The following is a 24249-nucleotide window of genomic DNA, read 5'->3' as shown; positions in this document are numbered from 1 at the left end:
TTGAATCCCTTTGTTCTCTGTTCCAATCCACACCCGTGCTCAGTGAGCATTAAAAAAGAAGGAGATGCAAGGATAGGATGTTTACAGATTGAAGAGAGGATCTTGCCAGCACAAGGTCCTAGTGTCTGGTTCTGGCTCACAATCATACAAGTTCTGAGAGAAAGATGCATCCATTGGGGTATACTGGTTTGCTGTTCATATGTCAGGCAAAAATACAGGCAGAAACTTAGTGAAGTCTGAAATGCTCTGGTAGAAATATCAGTCATGACGCACACACAGTGAGAGACCTAGAGGAAACTGTTATTAACTATTCCTAGCACACACATGAGTTCAACATTTGTATAAATAGGGAGTTGCTTCAAAAAGACTGACACAACCACTTTTAACTTCTCTGATACGAGGGGACATGTGAGGAGGAAACTGAAAGGAAAAGTAGAAAGGGTCAAAACCATTGGGGAAGCTTGGAGACTATTTAAAACTACGATCCTAGAAGCTCAGAAAAAATATATACTGCAGGTCAGGAAAGGCACAAATAGGTATAGAAAAAAGCCTGCATGGCTAACAAACAAAAGTAATGGAAGCTGTAAAAAGTAAGAAGGATGCCTTTAAGCAGTGGAAAGCTAGTCTCAGTGAGGTTGATCAAAGGGAACACAGGCTGTGGCAAATAAAATGCAAGTCTGTGATCAGGCAGGCAAAAGGGGAATATGAGGAGCATATAGCAAAAAACATAAAGACCAACAAGAAAACTTTCTTCAAATACATTAAAAGCAGGAAACCAGCCAGGGAGGCAGTGGGGCCCTTGGATGACCAAGGGGTAAAAGGAGTACTGAAGGATGATAGGGAAATGGCTGAGAAGCTGAATGCATTTTTTGCCTCTGTCTTCACTGTGGAAGATGAGAAGTGCTTGCCCTCTCCAGAACAGCTGATTTCGGGAAGGGTGTTGCAATAACTGAGTCAGATTGAGGTGATCAGAGAGGAGGTCCTACAACTGATAGACAACTTAAAAACTAATAAATCACCAGGCCCGGATGGCATACATCAAATGTGAACTTGTGGATCTCAAAAATATGTAATCTTTTGTTAAAATCTGCCTCCATTCCTGAGGACTTTAAAAAGGGTTCCAGAGGAGATCCGGGAAATTACAGGCCAGTCAGTCTGATGTCGATACCGGGTAAGTTGGTGGAAACTGTTATTAAAGAAAGGATTAGTAGGCACATTGATGAACAAAAACTATTGAGGCAGATTCAGCATGCGATCTATAAGGGAAAAATCTTGTCTCACTAACCTGTTAGTGTTCTTTGAGGGAGTGAACAAACATGTGGACAAGGGGGACCCAATAAATGTTGTTTACCTTGACTTCCAGAAAGCTTTTAATAAAGTTCCTCATCAAAGGCTCCTAAGTAAGCTCAACAGTCACGGGATAAAAGGACAAGTCCTTTTGTGGATCAAAAACTGGCTAATTCATAGGAAACAGAGAGTGAATATAAATGGGCAATTTTCACAGTGGAGGGTGGTAAGCAGTGGGGTACTGCAGGGATCAGTACTGGGTCCGATGCTTTTTAATTTGTTTATTAATGATCTGGAGTTGGGAGTAAGCAGTTAAGTGGCTAAATTTGCAGATTACATGAAGTTGTTCAGGGTGGTGAGAACTAGGGAGGACTGTGAGGCACTCCAAAGAGATCTGTCGAGGATAGGTGAGTGGGTGTCAATGTGGCAAATAGGGTTCAATGTGGCCAAGTGCAAAGTGATGCACATTGGAGCCAAAAAATCCTAACTATAAATACAGGTTGATGGGGTCCGAACTGGCAGAGACAGACCAAGAGAGAGATCTTGGAGTCATAGCAGATAACTCAACGAAAATGTCGAGACAGTGTGCGATTGCAATAAAAAAGGCCAATGCTATGCTGGGTATTATTAGGAAGGGAACTGAAAACAAATCAGCCAGTATCATAATGCCCTTGTATAAATCGATGATGCAACCTCATTTGGAGTACTGTGTACAGTTCTGATCACCACACCACAAAAAGGATATTATACCATTGGAAAAAGTGCAGAAAAGGGCAACTAGAATGATAAAAGGGTTGGAACACTTTCCCTATGAAGAAAAGTTAAGGCGCTTGGAGCTCTTTAGCTTGGGGAAACGATGGCTGAGGGGTGACATGATCAATGTTTATAAGATTATGCATGGGATAGAGCAGGTAGAGAAAAAAGTACTTTTCTCTCTTTCTCAGAATACAAGAACTCATGGGCACTCAATGAAATTGCTGAGCAGTTGGGTTAGAACAGATAAAAGGAAGTACTTCTTCACCCTAAGAGTGATTAACACATGGAATTCACTGCCACAGGAGGTGGTGGCGGCTACAAGTGTGGATGGCTTCAAGAGGCAATTAGATAAACATATGGAACCGAGGTCCATCAGTGGCTATTAGCCACAAGGTATAGATATGAACTCTCTGTCTGGGGCAAGTGATGCTCTGTATTCTTGGTGCTTGGGGGGGCAACAGTGGGAGGGCTTCTAGTGTCCTGGTCTCATTGGTGGACCTCCTGATGGCATCTGGTATTTTTGGTCACTGTGTGACAGAGTGTTGGACTGGATGGGCCATTGGCTTGATCCAACATTGGCTTCTCTTATGTTCTTATTTAGAGACAAGGAGTCAGCGAGCTGTGTATAGTGCAACTATATTGGGGTGGAGGGATGGAAAGATATGATACTGCATTGTATACCAACAAGATACAATTTAGCAAAACTGAGAATAGCTCAAATGAAATAACGTAGGTTTCTGCATAGCTGACAAGAAAACCAGAATCAAATAAGCAGATAAAGGTGCCATGGGACAGTTTCAAGAGGGCTCTACCCTTCAACACTGGTCTAACTCAAAGCATGCTAGCATGGAAGTTGTGGAGTGAGGATTATCACAGGAAGAAGGCTTCTTTTAAAGATGGCAGCCCACCTAGCTAGATAAGAAAAGTTATTATAGGTACCCTGCTGGATCAGGCTAGTGGTCCATCTATCCTAGCATTCTGTTTCACACTGTGGTCAACCATCTGCCCTGGAGGGCCACCAAAAGGTAGGGTTGCTGGCTCCAGGTTGGGAAATACCTGGAGATTTTGGGGGTGGACCCGAGAAGCGCAGGGTTTGGGGATGAGAGTCTATCTTTCAAAGGTGCCATTTTCTCCAGATGAACTTATCTCTGTTGCCTGGTGATCAGCTGTAACAGCAGGAGAACTCCAACCACCACCTGGAGGTTGTAATCCAATTAATATGAACAACATATCAGTGGTAGCTGTGATCCACTTATAAACCCAGCACTTGATTTCCCCAGCATTATGGAATCTTAAGATCACTGCCCAGATCACAGAGTTCAAAAGAAAGAGGCCATATAGAGGACAAGACCCTCTCCTGATGTTGCCTTCTAGCACTGGTATTTAGAGATGTACTGCCTTTGGAGACTATCTTTAGTCAATGGCTAATACTGATGAACCTATCCTCCATGAATCTGCCTACTCCCTTTTAAAAGTCATCTATGCTAGTGACCATCACTACATCCACTGGCAGTCAACTCCGTAATTTAACCACTTGTTCAGTGAAGACGTTCTTCCTTTTGGCTGTCCTGAATCTATTGCCCATCAACTTAATTGAGTGCCTGCAAGTCCCGGACCACCTCTCCCACTCATAAACATATGACCAAGGAATTTCACTTTGAAAACACTTAGCTGTAAAGCTATAGAAAGAGAATAGAGGAGGTTTAAATGAGAACAAAGAAATGTTTCCTCCCCTTAAAGCATCAGGGTTTCCGTTTCAGTAAGATAGACCTGGCTAACCAATCTCTGAGTATGTGAAGTAATTCCATTCTCTTGGCACACACAATTCAACCACTACACAGTTACCATCAGACAGTGAAATATCAGAGTGGTTCTTAATCTGGACATTTAATTCCTATCTATCTGCAGAGATAAAGTTTTCTCAGTCTGCCCAGCCTCCCAGAAAGAAGAGAGCACTAGCAGAATCTTCTACTCCCTGATATATGTGCTGTTGGTATATGCTTAAATTTATTATGCATTTGTGCACCTTGGCTTCCAAAACAAGAGACAATGCAGCTGTCCTATAACTCCAGTTAATAGCCATGAACTCCTACCTATATAAAGATGATCTGAGATATCTCCAAGGAATCATATTTAGCCCCTGCCCACCCCAACTGATACTCTGGCCAAGATCAAGAATTGTGCCACTAAAATTAAGCAGACTTATTCTTCTAGCAGGGACACTGTTCTACTTCAATGCGTTTCCTGTTTAATCCTGAAATATTTCTGCAAAAGACAATGGGAAGCATCAAACTTTGTACAGAGTTCACTAAATGTATATGAATACTCCAAAAGTCTGGAAATGCTTTGGGAAGCATCTGTACAGAGCCTCTTACTGTAAAACTACCAGCAGCATTACTCTTTGGAAACAGGATGTCTTTAAGGCACGGACTCTGTGATGGAACAAGCCTGCTTTGACTTGCAGGCCCTGCTCTGCCCACCCATTCCTAGGCGTTGCCATCTCCTGGAGGGGTTTACCACTTCCTTCTGCTAGGATACTCACTGCTACTACCTGCTCATTTTAGGGATTTCCCACTGGGAGGAACAGGACTCCCAATTCCCCTTCCTAGTTCTGAGGCCTGGCCTCGGTGTCTCCCGCTACCCAGTGACTGGTTACCGCAGATACGAAATACTGCTTTGGGGCTCCCCTGGGGAAATAGCCACATGCACACTGACTTCTTTCCTCCCAACCCGGGGCCCCCTCTTGCACTAGTGTGTCTAAGACGGTGGGGGTACAGAGACAGATGGTACAGAGACTGAGATCCAACCTCCAAAGTAAAACTTTTTTTAAAGAAAATGCTTACAAGCATTGTTAAGCACAGCACTAGATCAGCAAACGGATTTCAAAAGAAAGTTGGTCATAAATGTAATCCTATTTCCCTTTTCTAGACAAACCTTAACTGATGTTAAAATAGGGTAGGCACTAACAATCTTAAAAAGTTACAAGATTCCTCTCCATGTTCCATTACCTGGGAGACTGCATGGACAGCAAAAGATGGCCACCACGACTGACCATCGTTCAGAAATCTGTTCCCTTCGAAGAATCAGTACCAAGAGACCTTTCCTCCTCAGAGCAAGAGCTTTTATCAAACCTGTGTCTCCACCCCCCCTTACATCACTCCCTTCTCCTTCTTGACCCGGTCCGCCCAGGTCACAGGTGCATCCTGGGAACCCTCCTGGAAGGCATTCTGGGAAATCTCCCGAAAATGCCTGGAGAGTTCATAGCACCAAATTCCTTAGTTGATTTTCCTACCAGGGCCATTAGCATATGTATAGATGTAACCTAGCAGGCAATTGAACTGGCTCCCTGCCACTTCCTGAGAGGAAATCCCCCCACATTTTTGACATTCGGGGGGGGGGGGTCTCCACAGACCCAGACTATTAGAACATTTGGCCAGGCCAGTTTATGAAGAACAGATAAGGAGGACTGGTACAAGGCCACCCAAAACCAATGAGGATGTTGCCCTATAAGGCTCCTATGGTGCTCTTATGAACTCATAAGTGATAAAAACAATTTTGCTAGTTGTGTGCAAAAGGGACTGAACTGTAAGGTGACTCCAAGTTATGCCAATTATAGACATACGCCCAGAAGAAGGAAGCCTTCCTGTGAGATGATGTGCCTATGGTTCCTGTATGTTACCAACCATCTTACTGCAGGTAAGAGTTCCAGTTCCCTAGCCATATATAGCACTGAAAAACCAGGCAGTTGCCATGCCAGGGCAGAAGACAGGGGACTCAAATTCCATGAAGAATTCTCTTCCTTGCATGTAGGCAACATTCTCTTCTCCCACCTAATACATCACCTAGTCAATACTACAGCCATAAGACAACTAGGGAACAATGGCTCTGGTCGCATGAGTCATAATCCCATCAGGTGCCACTGTCCAGAAAAGTTTTTCATTAGGTCCAACATTGTCCACCCCCTTAGACCTTCGACCCCAGGGCCAGCCAGCATGTTTTCGGGGACGGACCAGCAGGAGGTGTGCCAAGAGAGGTGGCCAAGCTTAGCCTACCCCTCAAGCTCCTTATAAAAGAGGGCATCCAGCACCAGCTCGTTCTCTTGCATTCGCTCTCTCCTGACCCCCTCCTACCCTCACCCTAAGCTTCCGATTCCTGGTTGCGCAGCCAGAGTCTCCTCATGCCTCTGCCGGTTCAGGACACGATCCCCCCCTCACCAACACCCCATAGTCCCCCCTCCTTTTTCTGAGGTTCGCTCCTTCTGATTGCGGACAGGTAAAGTATTGCGCATCAACAGAATACCCTGCTAATGCAAATGTGCTATTCTCTTCTATCTATATTTCCTAGATGCTGTATAATTGTGTGTGTGCTTGTGTTGTTGTATGTTTGAAATACCTTCAATAAACAAAACCATCTTATACTGACATCAGTCTCAGCGTCTATTTTTGGTGTGTCTGGAAGAAGCGGGACCCCTGTATACATAGGTGCTTACTCCATTATTCGCCTATTGCCTTGCGTAAGATCATAATTCCCCATAATTCGCAGCAATTTGGCTAACAAGGATCATCAGAAATACACTGAACCCACATCTCTTGGCTTGCTGGGATGAAACAAACTCCAGTTTGTCTAGGTGTCCCACATTTGGGCATCACGGCTTATTGAAAGCTTGACTGAAATGCTTTCCCATGCTAGAGGAGGAGGGAGAGAGTGCACAAGCATGGCAACAATCCAGGTCGCTTGTAGTGAAGAAAACTCTGTCTGCTCACAATGCCTAAATGCAGCCCATCTCTTGCTTTAGTGCTTCCCCTTGTTCCTTGGGGCTGGGCTTTCATCCTCCACAGTTTGAAAGGGATTTTTTTTTTTTTGCTGTAGTTTGCTCCCTACTGTAAATGATATAAATGATTAAAGTGCTGCATTCAGGAGACAGATCAATTAGTTGCACTAATCCTACTGGATGCTATTCAAGCAGTCTAGCTCAAAAAAGATCACTCATACACTTATAGTTGTAGAAACTCAGGAACCAAGGGTATCTTTTAAGCATGAAACTACCTCCCCCACCCCACTCCATCATAGACTATATTTAAATTTTAGTGGTTACTTGAAAAGTAAGTCCTGCTCTTTTTTTGGTCTACACTTCAGTGAGGGTTACTCTTGTAGCTACAACCTGGCACTCTACAAGTTCTGAGAAGCTGGGAGTATCACTTGGCTCCATACAAACACTGTGGAATGCCTGCCTTACTCTGCTCCCTGAATATGTTGGATAATGCTAGGGAGGGGCCAGACTACACAAGGTCCAACTCATTCCATTCTTTTCCCATACTGTCCATTTCCCATTGAAGGAGATACTTCACAAGCCATCAGGTTTGGTTGAACATCCCAATCATGTATGGCAAAAAGCCAATATTGTCAGGAAAGGGAGTACATTAAAAAAAGTCTTTAAGTTAGTTTCCAAAGCAGTCCCAAGAAGTGTCTGAATCCAAAAATTTCATTTGGCTATTCCCTGCTCTATTTTTTTAAAGCAGGAACGGCAGCATTTAAACCACAACGACCCTTCCTTAAAGCATCTGTTGGAAGGAATCTGGCTCTGGTGGTACTATATTTCATGCAAGGTCCAGTTAGCTGTAGTTTTCAAATTATTTACACAAGCAATTGACTCTTTAATCATTTTCATATTCATTACTTGTTCCATGAGAGTCTCTTGGTAGCCTCTGGCTACAGGGGGTACATCACAAGCTGAGTACTTGTTCACCAACTCTTGTACTGCTTCTTTAAAATGTGAACAAGTACAATCAAAGGCTCAACCCAAATAACAATATTAAATTTTTTAAAAACAAATGTGAAATAATTTCCAGCTTACAGATTCAAGACCTAACAAAGCAAATATAGGTTCTTCTGTATACATATATCCACCAGTACTATACCTGGGACTCTGCAAACATGACATCTTTGATGACAGGCTGTCCACGTGATTCATTGTTCTCCAGCTTCACGTAAGTGACTTGGTAACCCCGAATTTGGCCATGTTGCTTGTTGGAGAGGGGTGATTTCCAGGAGACACGAATGGCTGTTGAGTTTACTGGCTCCACATCTACCTTCCTTGGTGGAGCACTGGGCACTGGAATTTGCATGGGGAAACTGAGTCAGAAACCACCATTATGTAACAACTGTAATCCTCCGCCTCCAGGTGATCCTTCTCCCAAGCCTTACCCTCAGATCTTTGTTCAGAAAGGACATTGTCCCTTTTTACACAAGAGGATCTCGCCATATTTTGCTATACACATCAACAATGTATACTATGTACAAATCCCCCACATTAGAAAGGGAGTAAATGGCACATGATTTTGACTGCATTGCTGCTATAGCTTGTCTTGTTAGTCGAGCAGTAACATGAGAAGGTGCAAGTGAGTAGCAATGCCTTGATAATTATATGCCTTCCCCTACAGTGCATATCTATAAGGAAACAGAGTGCTCATGAGGGAACAAGTATTTATAATGTGACTGCTCTAAGAGCAGTTGCTCCACTCCTTTAGAAAGCAGCATGTGAGAAAGGCAACTCTGGAGACTGAAATATTTGGCTGTTCATTCAGCTTACACAGTGCTTTTTGGTAATAAAATGAAAAAATAACACTGACCTGAAAACTTTCAATTTCCTTGTAAGAGGAAACATGTTCATAAGTCAGTTTATACCATATTTACAATTTGGAAAAAATTGCATACTTTAGTAATCAGGGTTCCTGCACTGTGTGACAACCCCCTCCCCCGAATTTTTTTTTTAGGTTCTCCAGATGTACATTTTGCTTGTACATGTGAAGGGCAGAGCAATGTGTTCCCTCCAAAGAGTACCCTCACCATGACCCTACTCAGCTTTACCTTGAAAACACAGAATGCTGTTCTACTACTGCAGGACGAAAAGCACACGGTGCCCTGATTGCTAGGACAGCAAGAGGTTAATTGGGGACAGAGAGATGTACGGATTTCGCAGGAGCTGTTTTATACAATTACATGGCAAGCAGGCAGGGGGCTCTTTAGCCTCAAGTAACTGGTTATTTTCTGCAGTTCTCACTCTTAATTGTCGATAATTATGTGAAGAGCAGCCCAGCAATACAGAAGATATTGTGGTGGAGGGTGGGGGAAAGATGGGGATCACAAAGGGGATCATGGACCCCAACACAATTTGCTGTCCCCCCCCCCCAGAAAATGAATGGAAAGCAAATCTGACAACAGCAGGATACCTAGTTAATATCAAATGTTGCCAGAGCTAGATGTGGCTCAGATTGCACTGGCATGAGTTCTGTCAAGGTACAGCTAACATGAGGTTTACCTCTAACTGGCATTAAAATGGGAAAGCCAGAAAGCCAAGAAGACAGCCCATGACACATAACAGGTTCACTAGGACATGGCTCACCACCTTGCACAGTTATGTGTTACTAGGCTGGTCCTTATAAAAGGAATTACATGGATTGTGTTCTTGGCTTTTACATTTGGACAAACATGGCTGTGAACATCTTATTCAAATGGAAAGCCTTACGACAATACCACTTGTCTAGCGACTGGGTGCTGTTAGGTCAGTGGAGATCACCCCAATTATAGGTAGGGTGCACTCGTTCAAGATAATATTTCAGGATGCAGAAAACACCCCTTTCTTGTGTTTCTACCTATGAAAAAATCAGTACATCAGAAAGCTCCCAAACCATTCCTGACAGAGAACTTAGCTGGGATGGCCAACTGTGCAGCCCTCAAACTAACGCAGAGAGCTTACTGCGACATTTCTAGGGTAGACGCTTCCCTCCGGCAAGGGCTTTGCTAAATGAGAACTGAAGCAAACAATTCAAGCAGCAGGACACGCAGATGCGCTAGCGACCTTTGGAAGTAGTCAATGAACATTCCCATGCATCACTTCCCAACACTGTGGCAGTGCAAGGGGCAATATAGCATGATCAGAAAAAAAATAAAGAAAAACATAAAGAATGCGCCTGCTCTCAGTTTGCTGAGTGGCTTCCCTTTCCCCATTTACCTGCCTGTGCCCTCCCAGGCCTCTGAGGGCAGCCTGGGAAGTTCCTCCTGTCACTATGAGCACTGGCACATTCTAAGGGAGAGGTTTAAATTGCCATGACATAACTGACAGACTGGTTTATGCAACACAATTTTTGCTCAGAGTGTCCCTGACAGAGAGCCGCTCAGCCCATGTGATCACTAGGTTCCAGAGAGAAGGAACAGATCATGTACGCATTATGTCTGCTAGGAGGAGGGGGGATTATAGTTTTGTACATATGAACCCCACAAAAAAAAAGATGTCTTCCTTACTGACTGCAATTAAGCCCCGTTTTCTAGAATGCCTAAAAAAAGCTGATGGCCCTGATTAATCTTAAAGTGTGTGTGTGGCTCTCAAAAGGAGGAAATAGGTGAGCTGTTCCAAGAGCAGAAAGAAGTTTTCCCAACACCACTGTAAGTGCTACTACACTACAAGAACCAAGAGGCCTTGTTACCTTCAGTCATGGGTCATGAACCTACCGTCTTCATCAGTGCGGACCAAAACAGGGTTGCTCTCTGGCCCAGGACCCACGTCTGTGTGAGCCCTCACCCACACTTTGTATTCTGTCCATTTCTCCAGGTTGCTGATATCCCAGCTGGAGTGCTCATGTCCGATGCCCTCAACCACATGCTTGGTGCTGTCCTCTCCTTCCATCGCCTGGTATGCGATGGAATACTGAGTGATGACTCCATTGCGGCTCTGAGCCGGTGGTGGCACCCAACTTACCCGGATGGTTGTGGAGCTGGTGCTTACACACTCAACCTCTTGGGGTGGGGCAGAAGGGGCTAGGGATAAATAAATGAAGTGGGGAGATGAAGGGAAATGACTGGACAACAAACAAGACAAAGTCTACAGGGAGGTCTTACCCAGCCAATACAGCCTCTCCTAGAAGAAAGCAAAATCCTCACCTTTCTTTTTTTGGAAACACATGAAGAGCAGTTAGGCCCACAGGAGGCAGTTTGTGCCATCATACAGTCTAAAACAGTGTCACTATTCATGTTATTGGAAAGTGCTTAAAAGGTGTGAGATAATCTAAAAGAGAGATCAAGTATCAACAGGATAAGCAGAATGGGAAATAGGAGACGAACAAATTCAGGAAAGACAGAAGGTAAGAAAAGAGCAAGAACTATATTGCATGTCCATTTGTTTCTTGGTGATGCCCTGTGTGAAACAGACTGCTGGGACACATCTTGTGAGGAAGGTGTGAGTATAATAGTGCACAATATGGGCAATAGCAAACCATGAGAAATGATATATACCTCCATGGTGAAATACAGAATAGAAGGTCATGTAGAAAGTTTCTACAAAGGCGGAACAAAGCTTGCAAGAAACACTGCTGAAGTGGGCCAGACATAGATAGAGAGGGGAAAGGGAAAAGTCTAGCAAAGTGAGTAGAGGCTAAACTTGAAGGGATGGCAGAAACGGATGATGAATTTGCAAGCTTCTTGTTTAAGAAGAGGGCTCAACTGCAAGCAATTTCTTCCCTGACTAATCAGAGATTTTGAAAAGTAGATGCCATTTCCGCCCTGCTTGCCAAAGCCCCTGGTAACTGGAAGAAGCTGCTTTGGCAAGTATGATAATTGGAACAAAAAATGAAGAGAGGGGCATTTTTCATGCCTGCTGATGGCTGGGTAGGAGTCACACCTGTAAAGTGCCAATACACAAACAGCAGTTTAACATCAGAAGAGGTCAAAATAAAACTCAATAATAAAAGTACAATCAACAGAAAAAAAATACATGATATAGGAATGTTCTTCATGGCACACCAACATGCAAGTGCGCGCACACTTTCAATACACATTTGGAAAGATGAGCAGCACAACACACACACATTTTCAGAGGCAATATGACTCACTTGCTATTCTCAAGATAGATTCAGGTGGGTAGCCAAGTTGGTCTGAAGCAACAGAACAAAATTCGAGTTCAGTGGCACCTTGGTCTTAGGTGCCACTAAACTCGAATTACTGTGCTCTAGTTATTCCTTCACTAAATTGGCAAAGAGCTCAAAGAATGGACATTTGCTTCGCAAATTACTAGCAGAAATCTGAGTTGCTCAGGGACATAACTGACATGACAAAGATTGTGGAGTTCTCTTTCTCAAAATGGTAAATTGTTCACATTTGGATCAAGCATGAGAAAGGTGATTTAACTCTTCAATCTCTGCCTGGTTCCATTGATTCAACCATTTTAAAGGAAACCTGTCTTTTTTCTTTTAAAATGCTAATAAAAGCTCAGGAAGCTCAGTTTTTATTAGTGAAACCAAGAGAAGGCTGAAGAGGGAAAACCCCTCTCCCTTCTCCCATCTGAACAGGACAAGCATTCACACAATCTACCTTTCACAGACTGGGATCTTTACAACATCTCTTTTGAGCTCTCAGATTTCTTGCTATGAAGCAGACTTGAAAAACTTGAATAATTCTGAGAGCCAGAATGGCATACTGGAGTACTCAGCTCATGCCAACAGACTCTGTGAAGAGGTCGTCCTAATGACTACGGCTAATTCAGCAGTGTTAGTGTTCCAAATACTTCATTTCTAAGTCTGGTCTTCAAACCATACGAAAACAAATTATTAATGCCATACAACCCTCCCTTTCCTGCCCTCAGAGGAATGGATCCATCCTTTAGCTGTGGACTGGAATCCATGAATACTTCAAACTACATAAAATCAGGTTAAACTTCATCTAGAGCTGCTGGACCTCATTGCCCTTTGCATAGGCTCCTAATGTGGCTCTACTCATACAGAGCTAAAAATGAGCCACCATTTGGAGATCTCTGCACTGCGCTTGCTTTAGCTGAGATTTATCAGCTTTGTTTTATTAGCATCATGGCTGGGAAACTGCCCAGTCACTGCCTTTTAATACACATGTTCTGTCAGTAGCTGCTAAACAGAACAACAACCAGCTTCCACATTCAGAGTGCATCCCCCAACGTCAAATATTTATAATGCTTCCATTTGAATATCATTTTCTATATTCTGTCCAATCCATCGTCCTGGCACTCCCATTAGCTGAAGTGCAGGTTAAACAAGGCTGCTGGAATCCTCGTGATTGATATGCTAATGAAAGGAGGAAAGGTCGTTCCAATCATGAGAGGAGCAGTCCTTCCCCATCCTCATTCATCCCAGGCACCCTCTGCTCCATGCAGAGAGAACTGCTGTTGCCTCTTCCACTGCTTGCCCCACACAGTCACTAAAATCCTTGACAGATGGTAGAAACAGAAATGGCTGTTCTCCTCCCTTTAAAGCTCTCTGCATAAAAGCAGGCCCAAAAATCATTGGTGAAAACAAGCTTAGCTCACAGCTCTTTGATAGCTTTAACCTGCTTATGTGCAGAATGTTGAGCTGCCTATAAGGGGCACTGGTTTCCTACTCCATCAGTGCATGGAGAAGAGAACAAAAACAATCCAGCTTGGCTCACCTCTTTATTTGGCCCTCTTGCTAAATCGCACTATCGCCTTGACTTGAGCCTTCTTATGGGAGCAGTCTTTCCCTCCTTGCACTCCATAAAAGTCAAGTATCCCCATGATACATGACAACATCTCACGCAGCATACTCTCCCCCTATGAGGCTATTAACTATTCCATCTACTTGCAAAGATCAGGGCCCCCACCCAATGTTAAAACTTGCTCCCTTGAAAATGCTTGCATTGTAGCAGTAATACAATGTGTGTGGCGTATATATTATACAAAGGTGGCTGGATATGCCTTGAGAGAGTGGGAAAAGAGCAACGGCATCTTTGGTTGGGATATGAGCGCATGCAGAGCAGGGAAGTGCATGCAGCAGAGGCAGAAATCAGGCACTCAGTCTAAACCTGCCCACAAATGGATGGCAGTGGCAAGGGGAGTGGGGAGAGAATGTGCTAGTAAACTCACAGAAACACATGGACTAAATCCAGACCAGCTTCTCCCACCTATTCCCTTTCCCAAGCATATCTGTGAGTCCACGTACTGAAATGGGGGGGAAACATGGTTTGAAGGACAGAAGGCACAAGACTTACCCTTCCCAAAGGCTGTGCTTCAGAGCTAAAGTTCGCCCACCACTCCAGCTATGGATTCCATCATCCCTATTACCTCTCATGAAAATGCCTATATGTGTCCCTTTGCATCTTGCTCACATTCTTTCAGCCAAGCAGTGACACTTACTAGACTGTGCTGTCCGGGCTTCCAAAACTGGGGTGTATACCCCCAGCCCCAGCTCAGAGCGGGCTCCCAGCTGGAACTTGTAGACTGTGTCTGGCTTGAGCCCTTCAACTGCATATGAAGAAGTTGGGTCAAATGTCTTCTTATGCTGGAAAAAGTAAGAGGTGAGTTTTCTTTTTACCTGGATGGAAATTGAGGATGGATATGGCTTTTGGCACTAAATCATCCCACTCCTACAAGAATCCTCAGTCCCTGACAGTGGATCTTTACATACTGCTCACGTGACAGTACTATCACCAGCCACCAAGCTCCTAGATGCTAGAATTGCATTTCTAACAGAAGATATTCCTTTACAAGCCTTGGGAGCCTGGACAATCTGTTGAGATGAAGAGTCCAGTCCGGCTGCTCTTACACCAAAGCAACATCCCTCTCCAAGAATAGAATGACTAATGGAATCTCTGAAGCCAGAGAGAGTGGAACTTCCAGTTGGTTGGAGGGTGGGTCTTCAGTACTCTCCTCTCCATGAAAAGCAGGAGGATACTTTTTGCAAACTATCACACACATATGCACATTTATTTGTTTTATCATGTCAAGGGATCCACAGTGTCTGTGCACAAAATCTGGGTCATCCTTATGCAGAATTTTGATTATTTTGTTAAACACAGAATAAACACATCAGGGCTGCTGAGAACCACCATTGGTCCCTAGACAAAGATCCCCCCCCCTTCCTGTATGACCCTGATCCAAATAATGCATCTAATTTTGTAATTTTTTATTTGCACACACATTCTTATGTGTACCAATATAGGGCACACTTCCTACATATAATGAAGTGAGCTGTAGTTCATTAAAACTCCATACTGCAATAAATATTTAGTACGTCAATTAGTAAGAAATCTATTTCAGTTTACTCTTGCATCTTTACCTAGCACAAAAGCACGGGCAAATTGATTACACAGTGGTGCTGGATGAGAAGTACTGGGACCATTGGGATTGATTTTGCTGAGATATTTTCTAAAAATATTATGTCATTTGTCATATAACATGAAGCTTAATATCTACAGTAGCATTTACAAAGGAATATTACATGTCTCATCAACAAAACAACAATAAAAACCCATTACCTGAACAGTATTTAAAATGTAATTAAATCTAATGAAGGGGGAGAAGTTCTATTATCATGCATGTAAAGATGGAGGGAGAGCATCTTTTTACTAGGTCATAGATCACAGGGAAATATTAACTCCCCCCTCCCTGCGTCTGTTCATAATATTAACAAGGGTTTGCCGCTATACTATTATTAAGTATGTTCTAAGTTGCCAGCCAGGGATGAGAAGTGGGAAGAGTCAAATGAAGGCATATAATGAAAGGAAGAAAGCAAAATGAAGGAAGAGGGAAATGTGGGAAAGAGAAAAGGTTTTATTTCCTACAACACACTAAAAGGGCAGACAGAACTAGGGAGCTGGGTGGAATGAGAGGAAAAGGTTATTGGAAACAACAACCTTGTTAGGAAGCTGCAGCCTGACAATGACTGTAGCAGCCATGAGCTGTGCTGGTTGGTTTTGCCTTGCTCGAATGGTGGCTTGGTTGATGCGTTTAGTAGGATCTGAGAGGCCTCCTAGTTAACTTTACAGAAAAGCACTGGGTGCAGAAAGCAGAGCTACTGCTGTTTACTGAGCTCTGCCTTCCCTGTACCTCAAACGGCTGCAGTGCAGAACTGTATCTGAAGTAAAAGAAATCGAGACATATTCTGACTGTTGCATGACACTGGCTTCAGGGCCCTCTAGCTGACTTACGCCTTAGGAATTTTGTGGCCTTGGTCACGCTTTCTAGGGGCCCCTGTTTCATACACATCTGAGGGATGCTGGCCCCTAGGGAGATGCCGCTCTGGTACTGTTGAACAATTCCATGTATGCACATGGGATATGGATTCTAATGTTCCCACAGCTGGTCAGGCAGAAGTGATTATCATGAACATTTTAACTGGGCCTAAGTCTAAACTGGGCCTAAGTCTAATAGTCAGGTAGCATCAAAAGATGCATCCTAGATCTATTGGTAGCCCTGGTACAAGTATTTTATCAGCAACGTGTCATGACACTCCTCACCTGGATTTTGTCATCCCCTTCCCAGTACACCAGCTCATACTTAGTGATGCGTTCCTGGGAGGCTGGAAGCCATGTCAGCATAATCCGTGTGTCAGACTCTGCTTCAGCCTGGAAGTCCACTGGCTGGGCTGGAACTGAGGGTCGATAAAACAAGAGCCATTAGCCTGAGAAATAATGCCAAGGAGGCTCTAGGAAGCTTTCAAGTCATGAGCCTTAATGCCATTGCATCTCACTAGCAATTGCATGAACTCTGTTTAACACATTTTCTTTTTTTTTCTAATCTCCAAGTTCAAGCAAAAGAAGTTATGCTCTTTCTCAGGGTGGTGATTAGTTATCCCCATCTAAGCCACTGTTAACTATGCAGGCATCCCGCACCTACTCATATTAACTTCCAGTGTTGATGCAATGCTGCCTTCAGTATAGGGGAAGGGCAAATTGCTCATCAATCCTACTCAGAAGCACAAGGTTAAAGATTTTTCCTTTCTGTAATAAAAACATCACCACTCAAACATGGCCTGGGGCTTAGATTATCAGCTCTCTGCAAAACAAGTAATGGACAGTGCTCAACCCTGATCTATCATACGTACCACCCTGCTGGGTTTTGAGCTGGATGACATCAGAAGGGGGCCCATCTCCTACTGAAGTGAAAGCCAAGACGCGGATACTATAGGTAGTCCCAGTTATCAAGCTTCCCACAGTGGTGAGATGACTGTCGTCAGTGTTGTGTTTCTGCCACATGTTGAGTGGTAGGTGGGGATTGGTGGTGAAATACACCCGGTAGCCCCGGATCTGCCCATTGGGCTCTTCAGGTTGTTCCCACTGTACCAGCATGGTGCTAGCACTCAGCATCCGTGCCTGCACTTTGAGGGGTGGACTTGATGGGGCTTGCTCTCCTGTCCGGGCCTCAACCAGCTCACTAGGGGGACCCCTGCCAATGTTGTTGACAGCAATAACACGGAACTCATATTCTGAGAAAGGGCTCAGGCCACCAATACTGTAGCGGGTAGTTGCCACACCATCTACTTCCTGGAAAGTGCCTTCCCAAGTCTTAGGCTTATACTGGATGACATAGTAGGAGATAGGGTCAGCATTTCCCGAGTCCCAGGTGAGAGTCACACTTGTGGCGGTTGTCTCAGTCACTACTAGAGTTGTTGGTGGTTTTGGCAGAGCTGAAAGCAGAAAGCATGTTGTCAGTAATTTGATTAGTGCGAATACTGCAATATGCAGAGATATAGAAGAGGTTCAGACTCTTGGTAGCATTCTCCTTTAAAGGCAGAAATCATTTCGTACTCAGGGCGTATGTTTTTATACTACATATTATCATATATTGCTTGAAGTGCTTCTTAATGGAAGGGTAAACACAGCAATCATGTTATTAGATGTGCTCAAAGCACTTGCTTGCAGCAAGCTAAATAAAGGTAATTTAAACAAGGATTCAAGGCACGTTTTCCAAGGGTAAAAAGGGTTCTTAAACTGCGTTATACTCTGAAAAGCCTGGATCAGGGCCAATTTAAAAGGAACCACAAGGGTAACAGTAGCTCCAGTGACACTCTAGCTCTAAGAACATCAAGATTGTAAACTGCAATATGTTATGGCAAGCACATTTAGGTGCTGGATCTCGTCAGCATATGGAGACATTGTGTAGCCTAGGGGTATCATCAGGATAGTCACTATTGCTTTGGGTGACTCAGATGACACACCTACAATATTAATCCAAAAATCAATTGGAATACTGAAGTACTTCATCACAACTGCTCGCATATACATCCATTGTGGCCAGTACTGCATTTTAGTATACTGGGATTCTCATCTGTAACTGTTTAGCTGGACTGTACCAAGCTACCAGAAAGCAAAATATGAAGCAAATTACTTTCTCTGGATCAAGACACCATGACCTCCTTACTGCTCACCCACTGGGGCTAGGTAACAGAATCACAGAAGGTCTGACAATGCTCAGCAAAGCAACAAAACTCAAAGGAAGCCCTTTTTCAACTGGACTGGACTGACATAGATGTGCTGCCCTCAGTGCCATTTTAGACCATCCAATAAAGGGGGCACTCACAGAACACAAGTGAGATATTGGACGTTTTCAAACGGAGGCTGGACAACCATCTTTAGGGTATGTTGTAGGGCTATCTTTCAGATATGCTCCTGCAAAATGCAGGGAATTGGACTAGATGACCTGCGAAGTCCCTTCCAACTCTAACATTCTATGATTCTATGAAATTACAGTGGAAAGGTTAAAGCAGAAAATCCTTCCCAGCTTTTCTCCTTGTAAACTGTACAAAAAGACTGATTTTTTTTTTTGTCATTCTGCTTATTCACGTAAGATACTTAATAGGACACCTCAGGAGATTACTGCTGAGTAACATGCAGAAAAGGAAAAGTTCATGGAGTGAGTCTCCTTTGAATTTTGGGTCATAATTTAATTTTCCAGGGTCAGGAGCATGCTTATCATAAAGTATTATTTATTTATTTATCAAATTTATACCCCGCCCTCCCTGCTGAAGATGGTTTAAGGTGGCTTACAGAAGGATTAACACACATAAATAAGTTAAACAATCCAAAACCCTTCTAAAAACAATCCAAATATCAAAGGTGCTAGTACATATTAAATCTGGCAATAATAATGATGTTGTTTAGCGATGGCGGCAGCAATTCGATGACCTTTCCTATTGATCCGCTTCTTCTTCTGTTTCTTATGCGGCAGGCACAGGCTGTTGCTGGTGACTCCGAGGGACAGGGCTTACAATTATTGGGGATGATTCCCTAGTTGAAGGCCTGGTGGAAGAGCTCCATCTTACAAGCCCTGAGGAATTGTAGAAGGTCCCACAGGGCCCTGATCTCTTCTGGAGCTCGTTCCACCAGTATGGAGCCACCACCGAGAAGGCCCTGGCCCTGGTTATGGCCAGCCTGGTGTCTTTAGGACCCGGGAAGGTCAGTCGATTTTGGGACACTGACCGCAGTGCTTTCTGGGGAACATATGGGGAAAGGTGGTCCCTCAGGTATGTCGGTCCCTGACCATAAAGGACTTTAAAGGTAAGAACCAGCACCCTGAAGCGGATTTGGTATGCTATTGGTAGCCAGTGCAGTGCTTTCAGCACAGGCTGGATGTGCTCTCGCATAGGGAGGTCCATCTGCAGCCTGGCCACATTTTGCAATAGCTGTAGCTTCCGGATCTGAGACAAGGATAGCCCCATGTAGAGAGCATTACAGTAGTCCAGTCTCAAGGTGGCATTGCATGGATCACTGTTGCCAAATTGTTGCGTTAGAGGAAGGGAACCAACTGCCTGATCAGCCGAAAGTGATAAAAGGCTGACTTGGCAGTGGCTGTTACCTGGGCCTCCATAGTTAAGGAAGCATCCAGGAGCACTGCCAAACTCCTCACCTCCAGCACTGGCACCAATGGATACCAAACCAAGGTTAGGAGTGGGATCCCTATCCTCGGCCAACCCTGGCTCAGGCACAGGACCTCTGTCTTAATCGGATTCAATTTCAGTCGGCTCAGTCTAAGCCATCCAGCCACAGCTTGTAATGCCCAGTCCAGATCATCCAGTGTAGAGTCAGACTGGCCGCCCAACAACAGATAGAGCTGAGTGTCATCAGCGTACCGGTGACATTCCAGTCCATGCCTCCGGGCAATCTGGGCAAGGGGGCGCATATAGATATTAAATAGCATCGGGGAAAGCACTGCCCCTTGGGCGGTGGGTGCCTTTGGGATAGCTGCTCCCCTTGTGCCACCCTTTGTCCCCAACCTTGGAGGAAGGAGGCAAGCCATGGCAAGGCAAGCCCCTGGACTCCAGTGTCAGTGAGGTGGTGGATCAGTAGCTGATGTTGAACGCTGCTGACAGGTCCAACAACAACAGCACTGCCGATCCACCCCGATCCAGATGCCTCTGGAGGTTGTTCATAAGGGCGACCAGTGCTGTCTCCATCCTGTGGCCTGGGCGAAAACCAGACTGGAAGGGATCTAAAATGGAAACTTTATCAAAAAAGCTCTGTAACTGGATTGCCACAGCCCTCTCTATTATCTTGTCCAAATAGGGCAAGTTGGAGACCGGCCGGTAATTTGCCAATTCGGTCAGGTCCAAGTATGTTTTTTTCAGGAGAGGATGGACCACTGTTTCCTTAAGTGCTCCAGGGAACAGTCCCTCCAAGAGAGACTTATTAATAATCTCCCTTAGGGCTCCTCAAAACCCATCAAGGCCAGCTTTAATTAGCCACGAAGGGCACGGGTCAAGGCAACATGTGGTGGGGCATACAGTTAGGAGCAATTTGTCGACTTCCTCTAGGCTGAGCAGACTAAAATAATCCAAAACCTGACAAGAAGACATGCATGGAGCCTCAAGTTCACTCACTGTTTTAACTGTGGTGGGTAGGTTGCGGTGGACCAACAGGACTTTATCTGCAAAATAGCTTGCAAAGGCCTCACAGCTGATGTCCGATTCCCTAGCATTTGGTCTGCCCTGTGGCAGTGTAGTAATCATTCTAAACAATTGGGCTGGGCATGAGTTTGCAAATGCAATCGTGGCCACGTAGTACTCTCTCTTTGCAGCTTTGACTGCCATTTCATCGGATCTCATAAACGACCTATAAGATGTTCTTGTACCTTCATTGTGGGCATGCCGCCAAAGTCTCTCTAGCCATCTTAGCCTTTGCTCCATAAGCTGCAACTCCTGGGTAAACCAGGGAGCAAGCCTAGAGCGAGGGCGCAGAGGGCGTCAGGGAGTGATCTCATTGATGGCTGCCAAGAGTCGGCTATGCCAATCCTTTACAAGCTCATCTAGCGAGCCGCCAGGGGGCATCGGATCCCGGAGAGCCATCTGAAGCCGCATAGGGTCCGTTTGACTCTGTGGGTGAGCTAAAATACACTCACCACCCAAAGAGAGTTGGGGTGAAACATTCAGACGGGCCCTCAAGGCAAGATGGTCCGACCATAGCACTGCCAAAGCAGTGATCCAGTCCACTGTAACCCCTGCTGTGATGATCAAATCAAGTGTGTGCCTGGCCCAATGAGTGGGAGTCATTACATATGGCTATTTGACCATCCCCTCTGGATCTTGCACTTTAATTGATGCGGCACTTTAGGAAAATTAATAATTGATTGTTATGTTATGTTTTATGTATGTTTTAACTGTATTTTTATATATGCATTTAATATAAACCACCCTGAGCCCACCTTGGCCGGGAGGGTGGGGTATAAATCGAACAAACAAACAAACAAACAAACATGAATGTTTTCCAGAAATCAGCTTGTGAGAGCTGGTAGATGGAGAACTCCAGCATGCAAATGGAATACTGTGGACTACTCTTCTAGTAAGGACTGTACTTTGAGAAGGACAGACAAGCTTAGAGATGGCATTGTTAAAGAATGCCCTGAATGCACAGAAAGAAATGCTGAAGTGAGGCCTAATCAACTGTAGAAAATCAGTTTAAAGGGGGAAAATCAGAACTCCCCTTAACAGGGACATGGCAGCAAAGAGAAAAACTTTCATGGCCATGACAATGGAATGCATGAAGCTGCCTTATACTGAACTACTGTCTACTCAGTACTGTCTACTCAGACTGGCAATGGTTTTACATAGTCTCAGACAGAGGTCTTTCACATCCCTACAACTTGAACTGGAGATGCAGGGGACTGAACCTGGGACCTTCTACATGCCAAGCAGATGCTCTACTATTGAGCTGCAGTCCTTCCCCACTGAGAAGGAAGAGAGCTCTGAACTCTATACTCAGATAAAGAATGCTATACTTCTGCAAGATGATGATCGCAGCCACTGAGTGGGGTTGTAAAGGGAGAGGCAGTTCTCAGGTATCATGGTTCCAGATTATTAAGGACTTTAAAGGTCAAAACCAGCACAAGAGGCAGCCAATGCGGCTGCTTTAAGACAGGCTCTATATATGAAAATCAAGATATTCCAGTCAGATATCTGGCAGCTGCATTTTGGACCGTAAGTCTCTGAAGTGCCTTCAAGGACAGCCCTGCATAGAGCAAATTGCAATAGTCTATTCTGGAAGTGACTGTGGCATGAATCACTGAGACAAATTAGGGACCAGCTGATGAGTCCGGCATAGACAGAAAACAGTCTGCCTCGCAAGTGTGGACACCTGCTTGGCCAAGGAAAGAGAAGCATCCAGCCAGACACCCAGACTCCTCACAGAGTCCACTAGTGAGAGCTGGACCCCATCCAGAGCTGGAAGCTGAAATCCCCCACAAGCCCAGTTTTACCCAGCCACATGACTTCAGTCTTGGATGGATTAAGTTTCTGCCTCAACCATCCAACTACAGCATCCCAGCACTGGGTCAGAGAAGAGAGAGCTGCTTCTGGTTGCTTAGCCAACAGGAGGAAGAGCTAGGTATCATCAGCATACTGGTGGAAATGAACTCCAAACCTCCTGATGAGCTCCACTAGAGGGCGCATGTAGATGTTAAACAACATCGGGGAAGAACCAATCCCTGGGGTACCCCACAGATCAAGGGCCATACAAAAGACTCTCTGCCCCTGAATAACACCCTCTGACCATGTCCCTGGAGAAATGAGGCAAACCAAGATAAGGCAGTGCCATGAATCCCAAGGAAGGCCAAACGGTGGACCAAAATTCAGTGGTCCACCATATCAAATGCTGCAGAGAGATCCAACAAGATCAGGACCTCTGAACCACCTTGATGCAACTGCAGCTGTATGTCATCCAGAAGTGCTGCGAGGGCTGTCTCTGTCCCCAAACCAAGCCTAAAACTGAACGGGAATGGACTGAATGTGGAAGTCTCACCCAAAAAGATTTGAAGCTGTTCGGTGACCATTCTCTCAATCAGCTTTCCTAGGAATAGTAAATTTGACATTGGGTGGTAAGGGATGGTTAGAGGTCCTTACATATCTCCTTCAAAATTTCCAAGGATAACCACTCCCCTGTCAAGATTTGGCACTAGATTTGCTTCCATTTCAGCTGGGGGACTTCATATGTCAGAGATCCTGCACAGCGGCCACTAATGTAGTGAGATTTCTGAATTATAATGGTGAGTTTCTGTCAGCATCAACAGGGAAGGACTGAAGTTCAGTGGTAGAGAACATGCTTTGCATACAAAAAATTCTATCCCTAGCATCTTAATTTAAAGAATTTAAAGTAACAGGCACTGAAGAGAAACTAGGGAAACAGTGCCAGTCAGAGTAGACAACATGGACCTAGACGGTCTGACTTAGTATGAAGTAGTTTCATATGCTCATTTCTTTCCATAAATTTAACTGGAATAATTTTAGCCAAACCAGGCAGAAAGCTAAACAGCAAATGATCTCCCAAATCCTTACTTCATTCATGAATAATTTCAAAGACAAGAAGGCTTCCTAGTCAAAATCTATTCTTCATCAGCATGTAAATCTGTTATGCTCCATATTGCTACCTGGCACTGTAAGAGGGTACAAGGTACCATTGGGAGTTTCTTACCTTTGACTGTAATCTGTGCTGTTGCTTGGATTATGCCCAGTGAGGACATGGCTTCACAGGTGTAATTGGCTGACTGAGTGATATTGACCAGCTCCAGTACATTCCTGCCCATTGGCATATCATCTTCTTTCGTTAGTTCCTGTGTTCCAACTATCCACTTCACATAGGGCATTGGGGACCCCACTGCTACACATGTGAGGTTCACACTACCTCCAGGCATCACCTCATGGTTGCTTGGAGGAATTGAAAATCGAGGTGACACTCGCCGCACTGAAACAAGGAACAGATAGCTAGTAGAGTCACAGCCTAGGACATTGGTACTCTCCTGGATGGGGTGTGGGGGGAAAAAGGATCAAAATTTGCCGTGAGAGATACCACATCAATTCAGAAAAAGAGAATTCTGTGCAAGCGCTGTTCACTGCTCTGTCAAACTGCTTGCCTGTGACTCTCCTTTTTAGCCACTGGCCTCTTTGCACCATTATTCATGTCTTAACT

General features: G+C 44.5%; 1 protein-coding gene across 1 annotated transcript in view; it reads right to left on the bottom strand.

Annotated features, from left to right (window-relative positions):
• The window catches only part of PTPRF (protein tyrosine phosphatase, receptor type F), a 670152-nt gene that overhangs the window by 94416 nt on the left and 551487 nt on the right, over nt 1–24249 (bottom strand). The window contains exons 7-12 of the mRNA XM_015410174.1: nt 23755–24024; nt 16902–17483; nt 16315–16448; nt 14213–14357; nt 10552–10857; nt 7962–8155 (exon numbers count right to left, since the gene is read on the bottom strand). Coding sequence (XP_015265660.1) covers nt 7962–8155; nt 10552–10857; nt 14213–14357; nt 16315–16448; nt 16902–17483; nt 23755–24024 — 1631 coding nt within the window. The remainder of the gene's footprint in view (nt 1–7961; nt 8156–10551; nt 10858–14212; nt 14358–16314; nt 16449–16901; nt 17484–23754; nt 24025–24249) is intronic.

The sequence above is a fragment of the Gekko japonicus genome, unplaced genomic scaffold (assembly GCF_001447785.1).
Source record: "Gekko japonicus isolate JY-2015 unplaced genomic scaffold, Gekko_japonicus_V1.1 scaffold771, whole genome shotgun sequence".
Taxonomy (NCBI): Eukaryota; Metazoa; Chordata; class Lepidosauria; order Squamata; family Gekkonidae; genus Gekko; species Gekko japonicus.
Note: the sequence above shows the minus strand (reverse complement) of the source record. Positions and strands in the feature narration are given on the sequence as shown.